General features: G+C 37.4%; 2 protein-coding genes and 1 long non-coding RNA gene across 5 annotated transcripts in view; 2 read left to right on the top strand and 1 right to left on the bottom strand.

Annotated features, from left to right (window-relative positions):
- Positions 1-4,103, top strand: part of doc2b (double C2-like domains, beta) — a 241,731-nt gene extending 237,628 nt beyond the window's left edge. For all 3 annotated transcript variants that reach the window (XM_082170723.1, XM_082170722.1, XM_082170724.1), the window contains one exon: positions 2,062-4,103. In XM_082170723.1, coding sequence (XP_082026849.1) covers positions 2,062-2,198 — 137 coding nt within the window. In that variant the 3' untranslated portion in view covers positions 2,199-4,103. The remainder of the gene's footprint in view (positions 1-2,061) is intronic.
- On the bottom strand, positions 3,512-9,666 carry LOC309499482 (L-asparaginase). Its single transcript, XM_082170740.1, has 7 exons — positions 9,510-9,666; positions 9,187-9,282; positions 7,732-7,895; positions 6,586-6,669; positions 6,321-6,420; positions 6,174-6,236; positions 3,512-5,204 (listed from the first exon to the last, which is right to left on the bottom strand). Exons 1-7 carry the CDS (start codon positions 9,618-9,620, stop codon positions 5,067-5,069), a joined length of 756 nt encoding a protein of 251 aa, XP_082026866.1. The 5' UTR covers positions 9,621-9,666; the 3' UTR covers positions 3,512-5,066.
- Positions 9,667-10,305: 639 nt separating this feature from the next.
- On the top strand, positions 10,306-14,585 carry LOC309499486. The gene is made up of 8 exons (XR_014206262.1): positions 10,306-10,431; positions 10,966-11,024; positions 11,260-11,307; positions 11,491-11,555; positions 12,173-12,237; positions 13,909-13,981; positions 14,215-14,256; positions 14,491-14,585. It is a non-coding gene; the product is annotated as an uncharacterized lncRNA (long non-coding RNA).
- The last annotated feature ends 1,133 nt before the right edge of the window (positions 14,586-15,718 follow it).

Here is a 15,718-nt window from a genome sequence, read left to right as displayed (position 1 = left end):
TTATGCAAAAAAGTTCAAGATGCTAATAAATTCTTTTGCTAAACATTACCGCTGATAAATGTTGACTTACAAGGAAAAACGTTACTGATTAGTTTGTGATTTTCAACCCATTCGTACTGATCACAAGCCATTCTTGCCATTTCAACAAAGCTTCATCTGTGTCAGCCAGCTATAGTTCATTTTATCTACCTGACAAGTTGACAAGCTGAATTAGCAAGCAGATGTGTGCATGATCAAATAGGTGAATTCCAGCAGTGTTGTTGCACCCTTGAAGGGCACTTCAGGAAGGGGACGCCATTTGTAGGGGCGTTCCGAATGAAAGTGATCGACCGAATCCCTTCACGAAGGGCCCTTTAGAAGTCCGTTAGCGAAGCGAACATGCGACGGTAACTTCAAAGAAGTCTCTTTATCGCTCATGGTCATGTGAACCAGGGTGGCGAGTCTTTGCGATTCATTTTATGGCGGCAGAGTTCGAGTTAACAAATATACAGGATAATTCAATTACACATATTTTTGTCATACATCAAAAGTAAGTTTAAATAAGTTTGATAGGTAAGAAAGGTGTTTAACAGTAGATGTGTTACGTAAATACAACTGCCTGCAGGGTCCAAACAAGAGACGGCTAAGTTGAGAGCAGAGAGGGAACATATGCAAACACACACACATATAAAGCATATTTTAAAAACTGTATTTATTTGCAACAGTTATGTAAGAGTAAAGTGTGACAGGTGAAGGCCAATATGGTACCCTATACTTGGAATTTGTCCTCTGCATTTAACCCATGGAAGTTAGTGCACACACATTAGTATTGAACACACACACCAGGAGCAGTGGGCAGTCGTTCACTGCGGCGCCCGGGGAGCGAGTGAGGGTGAAGAGCCTTGCTGAAGGACACCTGTGGGTATTGAGAATCGAACCTGCAACCTTCGGGTTACCAGTCTGATTCTCTAACCATTAGGCCCCAAAACAAGACAAGACAGAACTGCATATTGTTTACATTAAAGGGGTGGTTGATTATGATTTCACTTTCCTAACTTTAGTTAGTGTGTAATGTTGCTGTTTGAGCATAAACAACATCTGCAAAGTTGCAATGCTCAAAATTCAAAGCAAAGGAAGATATTTGCTTTTAAAGAAATTGCTTTTTAAGGACTACAACAAACGGCTGGTAGAGACTACACGAGCTTCCTCCCTGGTTAGTGACATCACCAAACCCTAACATTTACATAAACCCCGCCCACTGAACACGATTTATAGATTATCATGACAGAATATGCTAATCAAAGACTAGAAGATAACAACACATCAGCTACATAAATTCTTCAACTAACCATTCAGAAACGTCCTGTTGCTTTCTACATGTCTTCACTTCTCGAGTCTCTCCATCATTGTCTGACTCCGGTTTGAACATAAAAGGCTAAAAGTTGTTGAAATTTTCCGTGCATGTCTGTTTGAGGTAAAAGGACACAAGCTGTTGAAGCTCCGCCCCCTGTGCTGGGAGCAGCAGCTCATTTGCATTTAAAGGGACAGACACAAAAATGGTGCATTTTTGCTCACCCTCAAAAAGTGACAATTTTAACATGCTATTTAAAAATATCTGTGGGGTATTTTGAGCTAAAACTTCACATACACACTCTGGAGACAACAAAGACTTATTTTACATCTTGTGAAAATGGTATTATACTACCCCTTTAACCAAAATATAAAATTCATGTTGTTAGAACAGTTAATGGGCTTATTGACACCATGCTATGTTGTCATGATAATATTTCAGGTTAAGGTAATGAGGAAATGTTGTCTTAAATTGCTTCCTTCACAAAGTGTGTTCCAAACGGCTACATTAGACACACAAGTGCGCTGCTTCATCCACAGTCCCCACTTCATGAGTGAGTAGGGCATAGGGAGGCTCACTTTCGATTGGAATTCGGCCGTAGTGCTAAGTTTGTCAACTGGCTTGAAACTTTCTCCAGTAGGTTATCCTTATAGTTGAGGCCTGAGTCCCACGGGGAACTTCTGGCCTTTGGTTGTTTTTGGTCTTAATGAACTCTTCCACCTTTTCTCCAGGTGGAGTCTCTTTAGGTATAAATGCCAACGGCGAGAGGCTAAAACACTGGTTTGACTGTCTGAAAAACAAGGACAAGAAAATCGAGCGCTGGCACACTTTAACCAATGAACTCCCTGGTTCAGGGTACAATGACTGAAAGGCTCCCTTTCAAGTGGTTGCAGAAGCCCTGCCCCGCCCCGCCCCGCCCCGTCCCGTTCCCACATGATGTCGATGTGAAGCCCAGCAGCCTGTGATGGATAGATCAACACTCCAGCAGTCCACTGATTTAGAGATGGGTGCCCGTATCTGATCCCAACTAACACACCTGCTCTATCTCTTGTACTTGTCCTGGTGTTGAGCTTGCAGTCTGATTGTGTGGCTTGATGTGGCTTTTGGACTTATATAAGGGTCTTTAATCAACCTGTGTTTGTACAACCTCATTGAAAATGGAGAGAGCTTGTTCCCACAGCCAACAAGAGATCAGTTCCTGTCTTCAAATACTTAACCACACTCTACTGCTCTCTTTCTCCATTTTCTTGGCTATCTCTGAGGTTTTATGTGTATTCAAGAATGCTGTTTACAGATGTTAACTCTCAGTATATGTATTATTACGCGTATGCATCGTGGCAGCAAATGGGCTCTGAAAATAAAATTTTCAAAACAAGGCAGAACTGCATATTGTTTACATCTTAGAATACAGTCTAAAGCCTGTCTGAGGCCAAGGCAGAAACTGTACACTGATGATTGAGGAGATTATATTTGTCAGTGGAGGTTAAAAATTCATACAATTTAAAAAAGTTTTTACTTTCCCCGTCTATTACAAAATGCTAGAATATTTTCTTCTTTTTTTAATCAAATTGAATAACCTCCTAGTTAGTCTACTCTGTGCCCTCACTGCAAATGGACATTAAGAAATCACACAGCAGAGTTTCAGACAGAGCCCAAACACTGTTTACACAGAGGAAACACAAAGGCACTATCCTAGAATTGAAGACCATGGATTATGGACAACTTTCATCCGGAGGTTTACACAACTCTTGCTTGACCATTAATTATTGATTTTCAGATGAAACACTGTGCCCAAGCCCAATCCATACATAACATCTTTTATTCTAAAGTCTGTAAATCAAAAAATGGACTTGACAAACTTTTACAAGTTACTATTGTTTGGAGATTTATTAATAGCATGTTTATCTTATTCTTCCTTTGAACATTTTAAAAATGATTCAATATATTTTTTTAAATGCCGTGTTAAAGTCATTTACCACGTTTCTTTCAATTTTGTGTATTTCATGAAGTTGTTATTTTGTGGCATTAAATTATAACCAGTGTATTATTTTAATGTATTATTGCATATTTAGCATGCCGTTGGTGGGTTTTGTAGATATTATATTACTGTATGTTTGACTAAATGTTTTTTGTTTTTTTTAATTACCAGTAGAATTATTATCATTTTTATTATTTTTTCAGTTTAAGGGAAACTCTACATTGGAGATCAGTCTTCTATAGAAGTTTGTTTCCGCCACAGAATAAAACATTTTAAAAGGTAATTCTGACTTTTTTTCACGCAATTACAATTCTGGAAAAAAAAGTCTGAATTGTGAAATTAAGTCACAATTACCTTTTTTATTTTGTATTCAGTGGCAGAAACAAGCTTCCGTAGACTTCAGATGTCGGCCATTAGTTGAAACTCCTGTATACAGCCCTACGGTGTGTGTGTTCACCAACTGAGCAACCTTCTCGCTCTCTGACGACGTTCATTGTGCAAGCCACTCCTGTGACATTTTTGTAATCTTTTTGCTTTTGTACACAAACTCTATGGCATAAAAATGCATGCAATGTTCTTGGGCTGTCATTAAAATAACTTTGCTTAATGTTTGATACTGCTGTTCTTCTCTGTAAAATGACAGTTCCTGCTCTTGGATGCTACAAGAATGTCAGCCTTCCTTTTCAGACCGTTTTTGTACTTTTGAACGCTATCGCATTGCCCGTCAGGTTGCTCCATTGACTGGACATGTGACTGCATGTTACAAAAAATAAATCTTGTCTTGTTTTGATCATTTTTAACTCTCAGGCAATTGTTTGCATATTATAGTGGTTCTCTGATGAAGTCAATATATTTCTCCTCCTGGTTCACCTTAATCTTGCACCGAATGGCCGAATTATCGTGCCTTTTTTTTTCTAACCGTGTGTTTTTGCACCGCTCACTTTACAAAGATTCCTAGATTGATATTAGCTTTTAATATGGAAACAATATGATGCATATGGCATAAGTTATATTCTTGTCTGTGTTACACTGTTAAAACATTGTGTCTCTTGGAATATGCCTCTTAAAGACACACTATGGGTATCCTTCCACTGTGTGATCGTGCCGTGAAGGCAGAGGTGGAGGATGCCCGTGTAACTTCAGATTCTGGCATCTGGTAGTGCTAAACATTCCAACTAAAAAAACAAACCGATTGGCTCTTTCTCCCTTACTGTACAACTTAAATATGTTTATTTAAACCATATTTATAAGATCTTTTTAACCCGTTGTGGGTTAGTCAACAACATATAGCGAAAATATCATGAACCACTGAAAGCATCAAGAGTTTCAGTATAATGTCATTATCAAGTGCCGTCAGACACCAGAATCTGTATTTTACTTTCATTTTTTGTCCAACTTCAAAGTATTATATCTAGAGTGTGTTTTTTACTATGGTGAATAATATTTGCTATTTACTGGAAACCCATATCAAATAAACACCTGAAAATGAGTTTTTGTCTTGGAGATTAATATCAAACTGGAAATAAACAGTGCTCTTGGAACTCTGTTTTAAAACACTGAATATTGAATACAAATGATTAAGACAAAACTAACGTTAGGAATGTTTTATTGTTTCATTAACCTATTTTAGTTGTTCTAAAAACGTCTAAAACAAAAGATCACATTACCTTTTTTTCCATCCTTACGAAACAATGCTTTTAAAAATTGGAATTAATGATCTGGAAGAACCAATGACAATGAACTTTAACCTTTGAACCCTTAGACGAGTTCAGACAGCTGCTGTTCCTCTGTGGCCTGGTTGAGTGGATGGGCCTGATCACTCAACTGCTTCACCAAGTGTTGTAAGCCTAGTCTCTGCGCATCATCTACAGGCCTGTTGTTCAACCTGTCCCTTTGCTGTTATTTCAGAGAAGATTGAAGTGTCATTTTTAATCATTCAAATACGACGAGATAGAGGGTGTGTTCTCACTTGGCATGTTTGGTTCGATTAAAACGAACTTTTATCCCAGAACACAGCATTGTTTTGGATGTTCTGTAAGTTCCATCAAGAAATATATGTAATAAAAGTCGACCAATCAGGTTGTGAACATATTCCTATTACTTTGGGTTCAGTATCTTTAGGTTTAGTGTTAAAATGCTAATGTGAACGCTAAGCGGACCAGGACTAAATTATTTTTTTTGGAGGGGGGTCCAGACCAAACAAACCGAATGAACTGAACACACCCGTAGTGATGCATTTATATCCTTACAATACCAAGAGTGAAAAGTTTAGACACATCTGGCTTTCTCATGAACTTAACCTTGAAAACAGTGTGCAGAGATGATAAGCCACAGGATGGCAACTTTACAGTCTGTAAAATATAAGATTGTTTTGAAAATTTTGGGCGATACCTATACCGATAATTCTTTATATATGAAAGCCGATAACCCATCATCTAAATCCAACTTTTTATATAATTTTTGAGAGCCTGATTTCAAAAACAAAAGTCTCAACATTAAAATGTCCCAAGCACACAATTATAATGTTCTCATTATAATTTAATGTAGCCTATATGACAGACTTGCGCTGCACTTAACCGTATTTTCCTTTTTGAAGTGATTTCAAGCAATTAAAAACCATCATGGCGAACAGTGCGCATCTGAAATGTCTCAACGGAAGGAAATAATCCATTATTTACCGACTTTAACATATCTGCCAAATTTTCTTTTGGGCCGATAACATTAAAAATTAACATATATCGGCCGATACCGATATGGTGGCTGATATGTCATGCATCCCTACTTACATAGCAATAATGACAAGAATAAGGTGTGTCCAAACTCTTGCCAGATAAACAATTGCTTCTAAATCCTTTGTGTCCATACCTCAAGATCGGATCCATTGCTGATACAGAACTGCACCATTTCAGGTTGATCTGTGCACACCGCCTATTAAAGCAAATGAAGGAAGATGAGCCGAGCTTAAATGCTCTTCATAGGAACATTTACTTAACATTTCTGAGAAACCCTCACCACATGTAAGGGAGTTCGACCATGAACATCAGAAACATTCAAACTGACTCCAGCCTCCTTCAACGCCTCCATCTGTTCTGTGTCTCCAAGGGATGCGAGACTGAAAAGCACAATCCACATTCAAGCACAATCCAAATCCATATAAGACTACAATTATTGCTATATAGTTAAGATATAAAATATTCGGCACGTCAGACTGATACCTTTTATCAAGTGCCCTCTTTTGTAAAATGTACCTTTGTATAAAAACCTAAATCCCACTCACCAGCACATCTCAGCACCAAGTTCCTCTGAGGATTTTTCCAAAAATGCCCCTGCAGAAACTAACAGCTTCACCACCACCAGACTCCTGTTGATTTAAAAGGTGAGTCAGTAAATGTGCGTATGCAACAGGGTATGGAAATGAATGGGGTCTGTGAGGATTAAAGTGAAATTTGATGATGAATAAAAAGTGTTAATTGCAGCATAACATTTAGATCCGCACACGTTGCATCAGTTTTTTTGCTGCATTATACATTAAAAAAACAGGTTTCTGTAGAGCTTATGAATGCAATGGCCAATCAGAGTTTAGATTAGTCACAGCTGAAATCTGCACTCTCCTGTATTCTCTCATCTTAAACAACCAAGTGCAGATGCTATGCAAGTAAGAGATTCATTTTGTAGTGTAGACAGCTTCACTAATTGTAATGAGAGTTTTTGAGAGAGTGCTTAAACGCATGCTAGACTAGATTCATGGACTGCTTCAGTGTTTTTTGCTCGCTTTCTGTATTTAATTTACTCCCAGACCCAGTTTGAATAAATGTTTTGTTTTTCAAGCTACTAAAATAACCAATATGAAGCCTTGATTTTCTAAAGCATAAAAAGCAATAAACCAATCATAAACAGTTTTGTCTGTGTAGCTAGAATATGATGTGCCATTTCCACAAACATTGTAATGTAATCATTACAATATCAAGAGCAATAATAAACAATAATGATTTTAGCATAAAATTGAAGCCCAACCATGTAATGAGTTCCTGATAAATGGTATAATTTATATAGACTGTTTTATTTAGGCAATTGCAGTGTAAATACATGAGCAGCATTAAACAGTCTGTGTAAATAAACATGCCATATCAAGTGCAGCTTCTGCTTCAACTTTGTGGTGTGAAGATCGGCTTCAGTTGATGTTGATAAAATCTTATTGTTATAGTATTCTGACTCGTGATTGCAGTAATTGGCTAAACTCAAGTGTCTGACATAATACAGATGCATTTAATAAAGTAATTATAAAAATTGCCTGTGCAGAGGTAAAAAAATACCCCTGGAAATCATTTCGAGGGGGCAAATATTGCTCCTTAATGGAAAAGATCATTTTTGACCCTGGGTTGAAATGGATATCCAGTAAGAAGCACACAAATGTGACGAGTACTTGGCGTGTATGGCATCTTGAAGTGGATTTACTCCATCACGGTCAATGGCATTCACGTCTGCTCCCTGCTGCAGCAAGAAGCGAACAGTGCCTTCATAGCCCTCTCCTGCTGCCACGTGTAAAGGTGTCCGGCCTCGCTCATCACCACATGAGACATCAGCACCCTATAACCATAAGGGCAACAATACACATTTAGGGTAGGTGTAAACGTTTCTCTGTGTGAGCTTTGGTTAGAGCCTGCATGAAGAGGTTCTCGAGACTCCAGAGAGACGCCAGCAGCTTTAAATACCTGTTTGCTGCTCGACAGTGGCTTTTTATAGGGATAACTGCCCTCTTAGCACAATTCATTTGTTTGACAGTGATAACTGTGACTTGCTTGAGAGTGTGGAACAGCCTCTTTAAGTTGGTTTTCCATTTACCTAAGTAGCTCTGGCAAAATATTTAACGAACCTGTCTGAGATTGATGCCAGTTATCTAAAAACGGATGAGAAATAAAACAAACACTTTCTTCTTTTCTTTTCTTTTATTGAAAAACTAAATTGTCATTTGCATAACTTGCAATAGAGTGACTTTATATGCCTATCTTGATATACTGTATATAACCTACCCGGCTGGTCGCTGTTTGGAAAGTGCTTGACTCTTGCATCACAACATTTGTTTCCATGAAGATGTGCATCAGTTTTTGGTGAATATCTTGAATTGACAATGCAAGAGTCCAGCACGTCCCAAAGACTTTCAATGAATTTAAGGTCTGGACTCAGAGGTGCCAATTCATGTGTGAAAATGATTCTTCATGCTCCCTCCAAACCATTCTTTCACAATTTGAGCCTGATGAATCTTGACATTGTCATCCTGGAATATGGCTATGATGCGTCTTCCTACATGGTTGTTTAAGAAATGAAAAGCTACACACACTCCATCAATAAGGGTTAGAAGAACTGTTGCCAAACATATAACATGCTAGAAACACCATAATCACTGCAATAATGATCAGATCAGACTATTTGCCTATTTAAATCCATACAGTTTTTTGGCCGGGAAGTGTATAAAGTGGCCAAAAGTGATGTCCAGCCTGGGAAAATTGACATCTTCAGCTTTATTCAAATAGTATTACACATTTTAAGACTCACATTCTTATTATGCAGATTAGACCTAAACTTGTTAATACTTGTTCATTTCTCACCTTGAAGACACTCTGCAATCTCCCTCTATACTGCTAATACAAATAAGTATAAATAAGAAGATGTATATTTGGTCTTATTTGTAGTGATAATACTGAATAGTACCAGACCTAACTGTGCAGATTATCACAGCTTCATTTGGGAACATCTGATCTGGTTTAAAACGGAACTAACAATAAAGTGAAATATGAGAGAAACTTACCAAGAAAAGAGCAAATATATAAGTTACAGACATTAGTTACAACTGTTGATATTTCCACAGTAACGTTGTTACCTCTCTTAGATGTTCCTCCAGGCCGAGGTAATCCTCTTCTACAGCTGAAGAGTTCAACAGATTAGGGGAAAGAGCAAGCTGGCACATTTTCATCTCCTAGGTAGAAGAACGCAATCTGAGAATTGTGACCAGTTATTTAATAACGCAATCAAGCTTTTATTTTACAAACGGCTATGTCACCATTCATCTAGTGATTCTAACCCTGACTTGATAGCAACATAATTATTAAATTCAGCATACTAGCTAACTAAGCTCTCTTGTTCAATAACGAACAAATTAGTTTAGTTCGTTTTAACTAGCTAGCCTAGTAACGTTACACTAACCGTCCTGACGTTTTTGGTCCCTAGCCAGCCGAGGCGAAGAGAAGTTGCTATTGCAGACCAATATCTATAAACTTCAGCAGGGATATTTTTCCTTGAAAAGCAAGCCCCCATGATAAAAAAATAAATAAAAATAAGCCCAGTTTAAATGGTCAAGGGTAACGTTACTTCGAAATAACTCGCGTGAATATAATAATGGCGCTAAAATTAGTGAGTGAGGTCACGTGACGTGCTTTTGCCGCTTTTCCAAAACTAAACTATTATTATTAATAATAATAATGTCGTTGTTGCTTTGGTACTATATCAATGTTTAGGTGTGGATGATATCTAGGTGGCACAGAGCTCTATATCTGTTCCATTATTATAAAAAATAATGGAAAAATTGAAGCCCTGATTGATCGATTGCTTTTTATAGCAACAAAGTATACAACCGCATACGATACATATGTTAGTATTATTTCTTGTGTATGTGGATTTTATAATAATACATTAAAAATGTAATTTTTAAAAATTAAATAATGATTATTATTTTCATCAGAATAATACATACAGATACCAAAATGATTCATCTTGAATAAAATAAGATTGCCTTTTTTCTGTTAAACAAAAATCACAGGAATAATCAATATCTAAATTAAATCTCTCTAATTCACTTTTAGCTACATGCCATGTAAATTGAACCTCTTTTACTTTTTTTATTTAAACAGTATTTTTCACAAATACTCCATAGTCCAGTTATTTCTAGTATATTTCTAAATACGTTTGTCGGTTTTAATCGTTGCCACAGAAACGCAGAGCCGTAAAATGTCGTAAAGTTAGCAACTGCAGACAGTATAAAAATGAGGTTCTTCTTCCGTTTCCTTCCTTCCTCCTCTGATTCAACTCGCTTGAGAGCGTGTGTGTGAAGACGTCTGACTGAAACTAGGTAATTTGTTGCTACTTCAGAGTTTCATTGATCAAGGTTGTTTTGTGTTATGTTTAATTTGTTACCTTTGAATAAGTTTAAGGCAGGGACTTGTTTTTTACGTTCTAGCGAATCCTATACTGCACCACGTGGTTGAATAGTCCTGTAGATTCCCGAGACTAAATCATCTTCAATAGATCAATACAGTGAGCTAAAAAGTTCATTTTAGCTTTTATAAAATTACCTTTGTAGTCAAATGCTGTATTTCTATTCCATCCGCAATGCTGATCTATTGTGGGTGACTTGGTCCTTGTGGGGAACACGTTTGTAAAACTTGAGCAGATCTCTTAAGTTGCCTAGCAGAACATCACAAGTGGAGTTTCTCAAATAGACAAATTCCTCGATCTGCGTGGCTAGAAGAACACCAGGTTTGCTTTCATCACTGTTGAACCGTTGCAATGATGACAATGAGGCCTGGGATATCCTGACATGTCGTCATTGCAACGGCTGTAATTTGGGAGTGAATGAAGACTATTTTTCCCCTTCCCCCTCCAGGTGGTTCTTAACTCTCGCCATGTGGTTTGAAGCCTATTGTACCCTACATATGCAGTATGGTAAGTGTTTTTGGTTGTTTTGCTTAGAAAGTAAGTGCACAGTACTAGTCACAGTCTAGTCATAGTGGGCTTAGGAACTAGTGCAGTGCAAAAATTACAATTCCCTTCTCTTGCAACCCGCTGTTATGCTCACCAAATAACAGTGTTACTTCTGAGAAGAGACATGTTTAGTATAAGAATTTTTTGCCTGGTTTTATTGTTCACAAATAATTTAAAAACTGCCATGTACTTGCAGGTTTTGGGTGACCCTTAACGGCCCTCCTGTGAGCAGACGGGTCAGTAGGTAAGAATTTAATTGGAATAATTATGAATTTAGCAATGAGTTTTGTAATGATGATTGCCTTTAATGTTCAACTGCTCTTATAAATCATGAAAGAGGACGTGCCTTTCTGAACAGTCAAACTCTCCTTGAGTGTGCTTAATGTACATGTGCTATACTTTTCTTACATTTCCACTTATTTTTCAGGCTCCAGAACACAATGTTGCCTTATCAAAAAATGCTTTTTGTTCCTGAGGAATCTTATTCAAATGGTAAATGTCACTACATGTTAGCATTTTTTCATTTGTTGTAAAAGTATCTGCTAAGCCTGTCACAATTATAAATTTGTTGTATGAATAATTGTAATTTTACAATTTTTTTTTTTTTTGTCACTTACAGTGCAATGCAAGTCCTTATTTTTGCTTGGAATTGTATGAAATATAATAATGAAACTTATAATGAAATGGGCCGATATGATCTAATTTAATGCTGTGAAAATATTTATATCATATAGCTTCAATATTTCCCTTATTTGGATGGCAAAACCTGATTAAAATTTAAACTGCACTTTTATGGGTTATCTAATTGCAATTAGACTAAATGACCACGATCAGATTAATTGCGGCAGGCCTAGTATTTGTTCATTTTATTTGTAATGTATTTTGGAAAGTTGTTTGAATGAGGTCTATCCCGACTGGCCCCTCTCAGTAGAGCTTAGTCGTTGGAAATACCTCAGAGATAAAGTCTGTAGTATCGCTTTACCCCATGTTGCTAATATCATTAGCTTTGTGGGAAAACACTGCAGTACATTTCAATTAGCTTAAAGGATGTACCTTCATTTGTCAGACTGTGAAGAGCAACATCTCATCTGTGAACTTCTGCTCCATAGGTGTGATCTGAAGGATGTCCACTAGGAGGCGCACCAGCCCTTTGGTGATTGGAGGTGTGTTAGAGGTATGTAATGTTCAATTGGCTTATTGCAAACAACACTAGCCTGCACTGTTGGTATCTGCATCCAGTTGTATGTCTGACTGGTATGTTCAAATGCCAGTGCTAGAGAACCTCGACACCTGCTCTTAATGGACCTTATGTGTTTGTTGTTTGGTCCTGGCAGTGGTCGAGACAAGACCTCATTATGAAGGTTATTTTTCCTATATGGTGTTAACTCTGACATTTGGCAGTGTTCAGAGTAGTGTATATATAGCATGTAGACTGTATTAAATACCCAATGACTTTCTATATTGCCCAACTTTGCAATAACGCGTACTGTTTGCATTGCTTACTTGAACTGGTTAGTATTCAGCATATTGTTGCATTCCGTATGGTAGTATTGTTCCTAACTTGGCTTCCAATCACGTTTTCTAGCAGTAGGTCTAGTGAAGACGAGCTCAGCAGGACCTGTGACATTCAATCCAAATCTTCCATTTGTTTATGATTGCAGTAGGGCTGTGTGCGGTTATGTGTGTGGGGGAGAGTAACTGATTGTTTAAAAAAAAACTCAAGGTTTGCTGTGTAGGGCTGCACATTTTAACCAAAAATTCTACTTTTTATATCTATTACTATTTTCTATTAATGTTTTTATGATCACTGTTGCCAAACTATCAATCACAACAAGAGAGATTCCTTTTGAAAATGTCTCTAAAATAAACCAAATATTAACTTGTTTTACACTACAACTGTAAAATTACAAAATTGTATTTTTGGCAGTCTTAATTTCATCAAGTGTCTGAATGTCATGTTAATCTTTAGACCGTTGAGTTTGTAGTTTAAAAAAAAAAAATGCAGGGAGACCTTAAATTGCCCCTATTATGCTTTTTAAATTTGATAAATATGCTGCTACAAGCTGTTTGTGAATGTAAAAGGTCTGCAAAGTTTTAAAGATAAAGGTGCACGGCAAAAGTTATTGTCTTAGGTTATAAAAGTTTTCTAAAGAGAATAGATTCTGAACTGCTGAAACTAGTTATCAGAAATCAGAGAAAGAAAAATGACATTCTCGAGTAACCTCGGTTAATGAAAACACCGTCATTTTGCAATAGATTATCAACATTTACAAAATATCCCAAAAGTTTTGCGCAAATCAGTAATGGAAAACCAGGCTACTGTAGTTGAAGTGGAGACTGGAAGAGTTGATCAAATTCTTTTTAGCGCTGTGAATCCACTTTGTATGCTCTGCAAAAGGGAGACCCGTGCTGGAATTGATACGGAAAAACGGACACCATCGTTACTGTTAATTGTCAGAGTATCATCGGATCACTGTCGAGTGCTGAGGAAGCCTCTGGAGCTGAAATTCAGATATGGTAATCAGAACAGATTGGGCCGTCTGACCAATCAGAGCAGAGTAGGTTCACAGAAAGGAGGGTTTTAGAGACAATCCTTTATGGAACCATATCAGACGCTGTACTAGACAGAAAAAAGAAAAAAAAAAATGTACATTTCTCATAACATGCATTGCAGTGTGGAATGAGTGTCAGTGGTGTGCAGTCAGCTCTCCCATGTGCCCCATCCCAACACACTCCGGGGAGGATATGGGCATACTGCGACCTGCCCTGTTTAGAAGCCTTGTGACATTGTTTCAATAGCTCAGCGTGTCTTGATAATCCTGTCTTGTTTGTGTTGTGCCCACAGGTCCCATATGGTGAGATTGAAGAATAAACGCTGGCAGGGCGTCGTTCTTACACACAGTGCTGTAAAATGAAAAGTAAGGCTTCTTTCTTTTGGTCTTGAACATTCCCAGTTGCATGAACATGATGTATTTGGTCATATTACCAAGGCTTTTAGGATATGTGGTTCCTGACTTGCTGTGGACGTGACCAAAAATTAAAACCCATCCTAATGAGTCGATATCAGATTTATTAGGAACATTTCCTTAAATGCTTTTGAACTCCAAATGCGAGGTTGTACAGGTTTGTTTAATTGTTTCTTCTCTATCAGGTTTGGACTTGGAGTGAAGGGTTTCCCAGCCGGACTTGCGAGGTGAGAGCCATTTCACATCTTTGGATCACTTTCAAAGGGGGTCAGCCACTTCTCCTCACTGGCGATCCTCAACGCCGTGATCCCACAGCAGTGCCCTATGAGATGTTTTGCAGGGTTTTTTGCTCAATAAAATGCCTGTGGTCTTTAGGGCAACACCTGATCTACTTCAAGCAGTGTCAGTGGCATATTGAATTAGCTCTGATTATGAATGTAATTGCCCTTTGTCTTTAACAGTTGGTGCTGATGAGATCATACTGCGTGGGAAACTAAACCCTCTGCTTTGAAGTTTTGTGGTAATGCAGTTTTCAATAAATGAAGTTTAAAATCTATCTGTTGTATGCATGTGTTTTTTTTTTTTTACAATGGGTGAAGAATTGGAACGTGTAAAATCCCAAATATCTTGCAAATAGTTTCTCTGGGCATGTCATTTAGCAGTTAAATGATTACTTTTGATGCATAAAACAGGCCTTTTGTAGCATTAAAACATCCTGCGAGCTTAAAACGTCATCCTCGTAAACAAAGTATTTAACTTGTTTGGATTTTGTATAATTCTGTTTGTTTGAAGCATTTGACTGCAAATTAAGTTTAAATGAGGCGGAGGAAGTTCACGCAAGATAAAGTAGCCAACTGTACAGGGTCTGACGACTACATTGCAAGTAAACAATTTCATAATGCTTTAAGTTTTACATTTCTAAACGCGTGCAATAATGGGGGTGTTGATGTTTTCCTAATCCATGATGTTGGACATTTACTGACGAGCCTTAAAAGGAGCCGCCCTTTAAAACAGATCATTTCAGACGGGCCAAAAAAAAAGTTTTTCTGCATATACATTTTTTTGTGCAAAACTTTAACGAGTAAACCTCAGGGAACATTAAAATGAAGAGAAATCCATGTCATTACCCTAAGTGTGAAATCCTCATGCAGTTAAGAGTTTGGTTCTCAGGCCTTCATGTGGGTCATGAGGTTCAGATTAAAAGATTCTCTCTGCAGAACGCAGCTCTTAGTGCTCCACTTCTGCTTTGACAAGCTGCCTTTGAGTGTAACTAAGCCTTTATTTGTGAGAGCTTGAATGTTCTGTTGTTGACCTTTGGGGAATGTTTTAAAGCATAGTTTTCAGCTGAGCATTTCTTCATAAGGTGTCTAGTCAGGGGTTATAAGTCTAAACTTGCTTGGCCTGAACAATGGCAATTAAGCTTTTTATTTGTTTTTATCTCTTGAGTTAATTTCCACTTGCACTTAAGGTTTCATGAAGCCTTTTCGTGGATTATTAAAGAAACCAAATACAAACTTCAACATTTTTGTTTTTAAACAATTGGTCAATCTATTTAAGATTACAGAAAATAATTTTTCCACAAATAAACACTTGCACTGCTGGCCAAAAACAAATTTCTTGTTTGTAAAGCTAAAGATTCTCCATTTAAAATCTTAATTTGGTATTTTTAGTGTCTTATAACTTTAACTG

This window comes from Leuciscus leuciscus (assembly GCF_965113295.1).
Source record: "Leuciscus leuciscus genome assembly, chromosome: 5".
NCBI classification, from domain to species: domain Eukaryota; kingdom Metazoa; phylum Chordata; class Actinopteri; order Cypriniformes; family Leuciscidae; genus Leuciscus; species Leuciscus leuciscus.
The sequence above is the reverse complement of the archived record's forward strand: the minus strand, read 5'-3'. Positions and strand labels throughout refer to the sequence as shown.

Excerpts from the sequence above, each read along its gene's own strand:
- LOC309499482 (XM_082170740.1), bottom strand. The coding sequence starts at position 9,620 with ATGGGGGCTTGCTTTTCAAGGAAAAATATCCCTGCTGAAGTTTATAGA. Across the intron at positions 6,421-6,585 it reads CTTGGTGCTGAGATGTGCTG|TCTCGCATCCCTTGGAGACA; the intron begins GTGAGTGGGATT and ends TGTGCTTTTCAG. Across the intron at positions 5,205-6,173 it reads GCAATGGATCCGATCTTGAG|CAAAGGGACAGGTTGAACAA; the intron begins GTATGGACACAA and ends CTGAAATAACAG.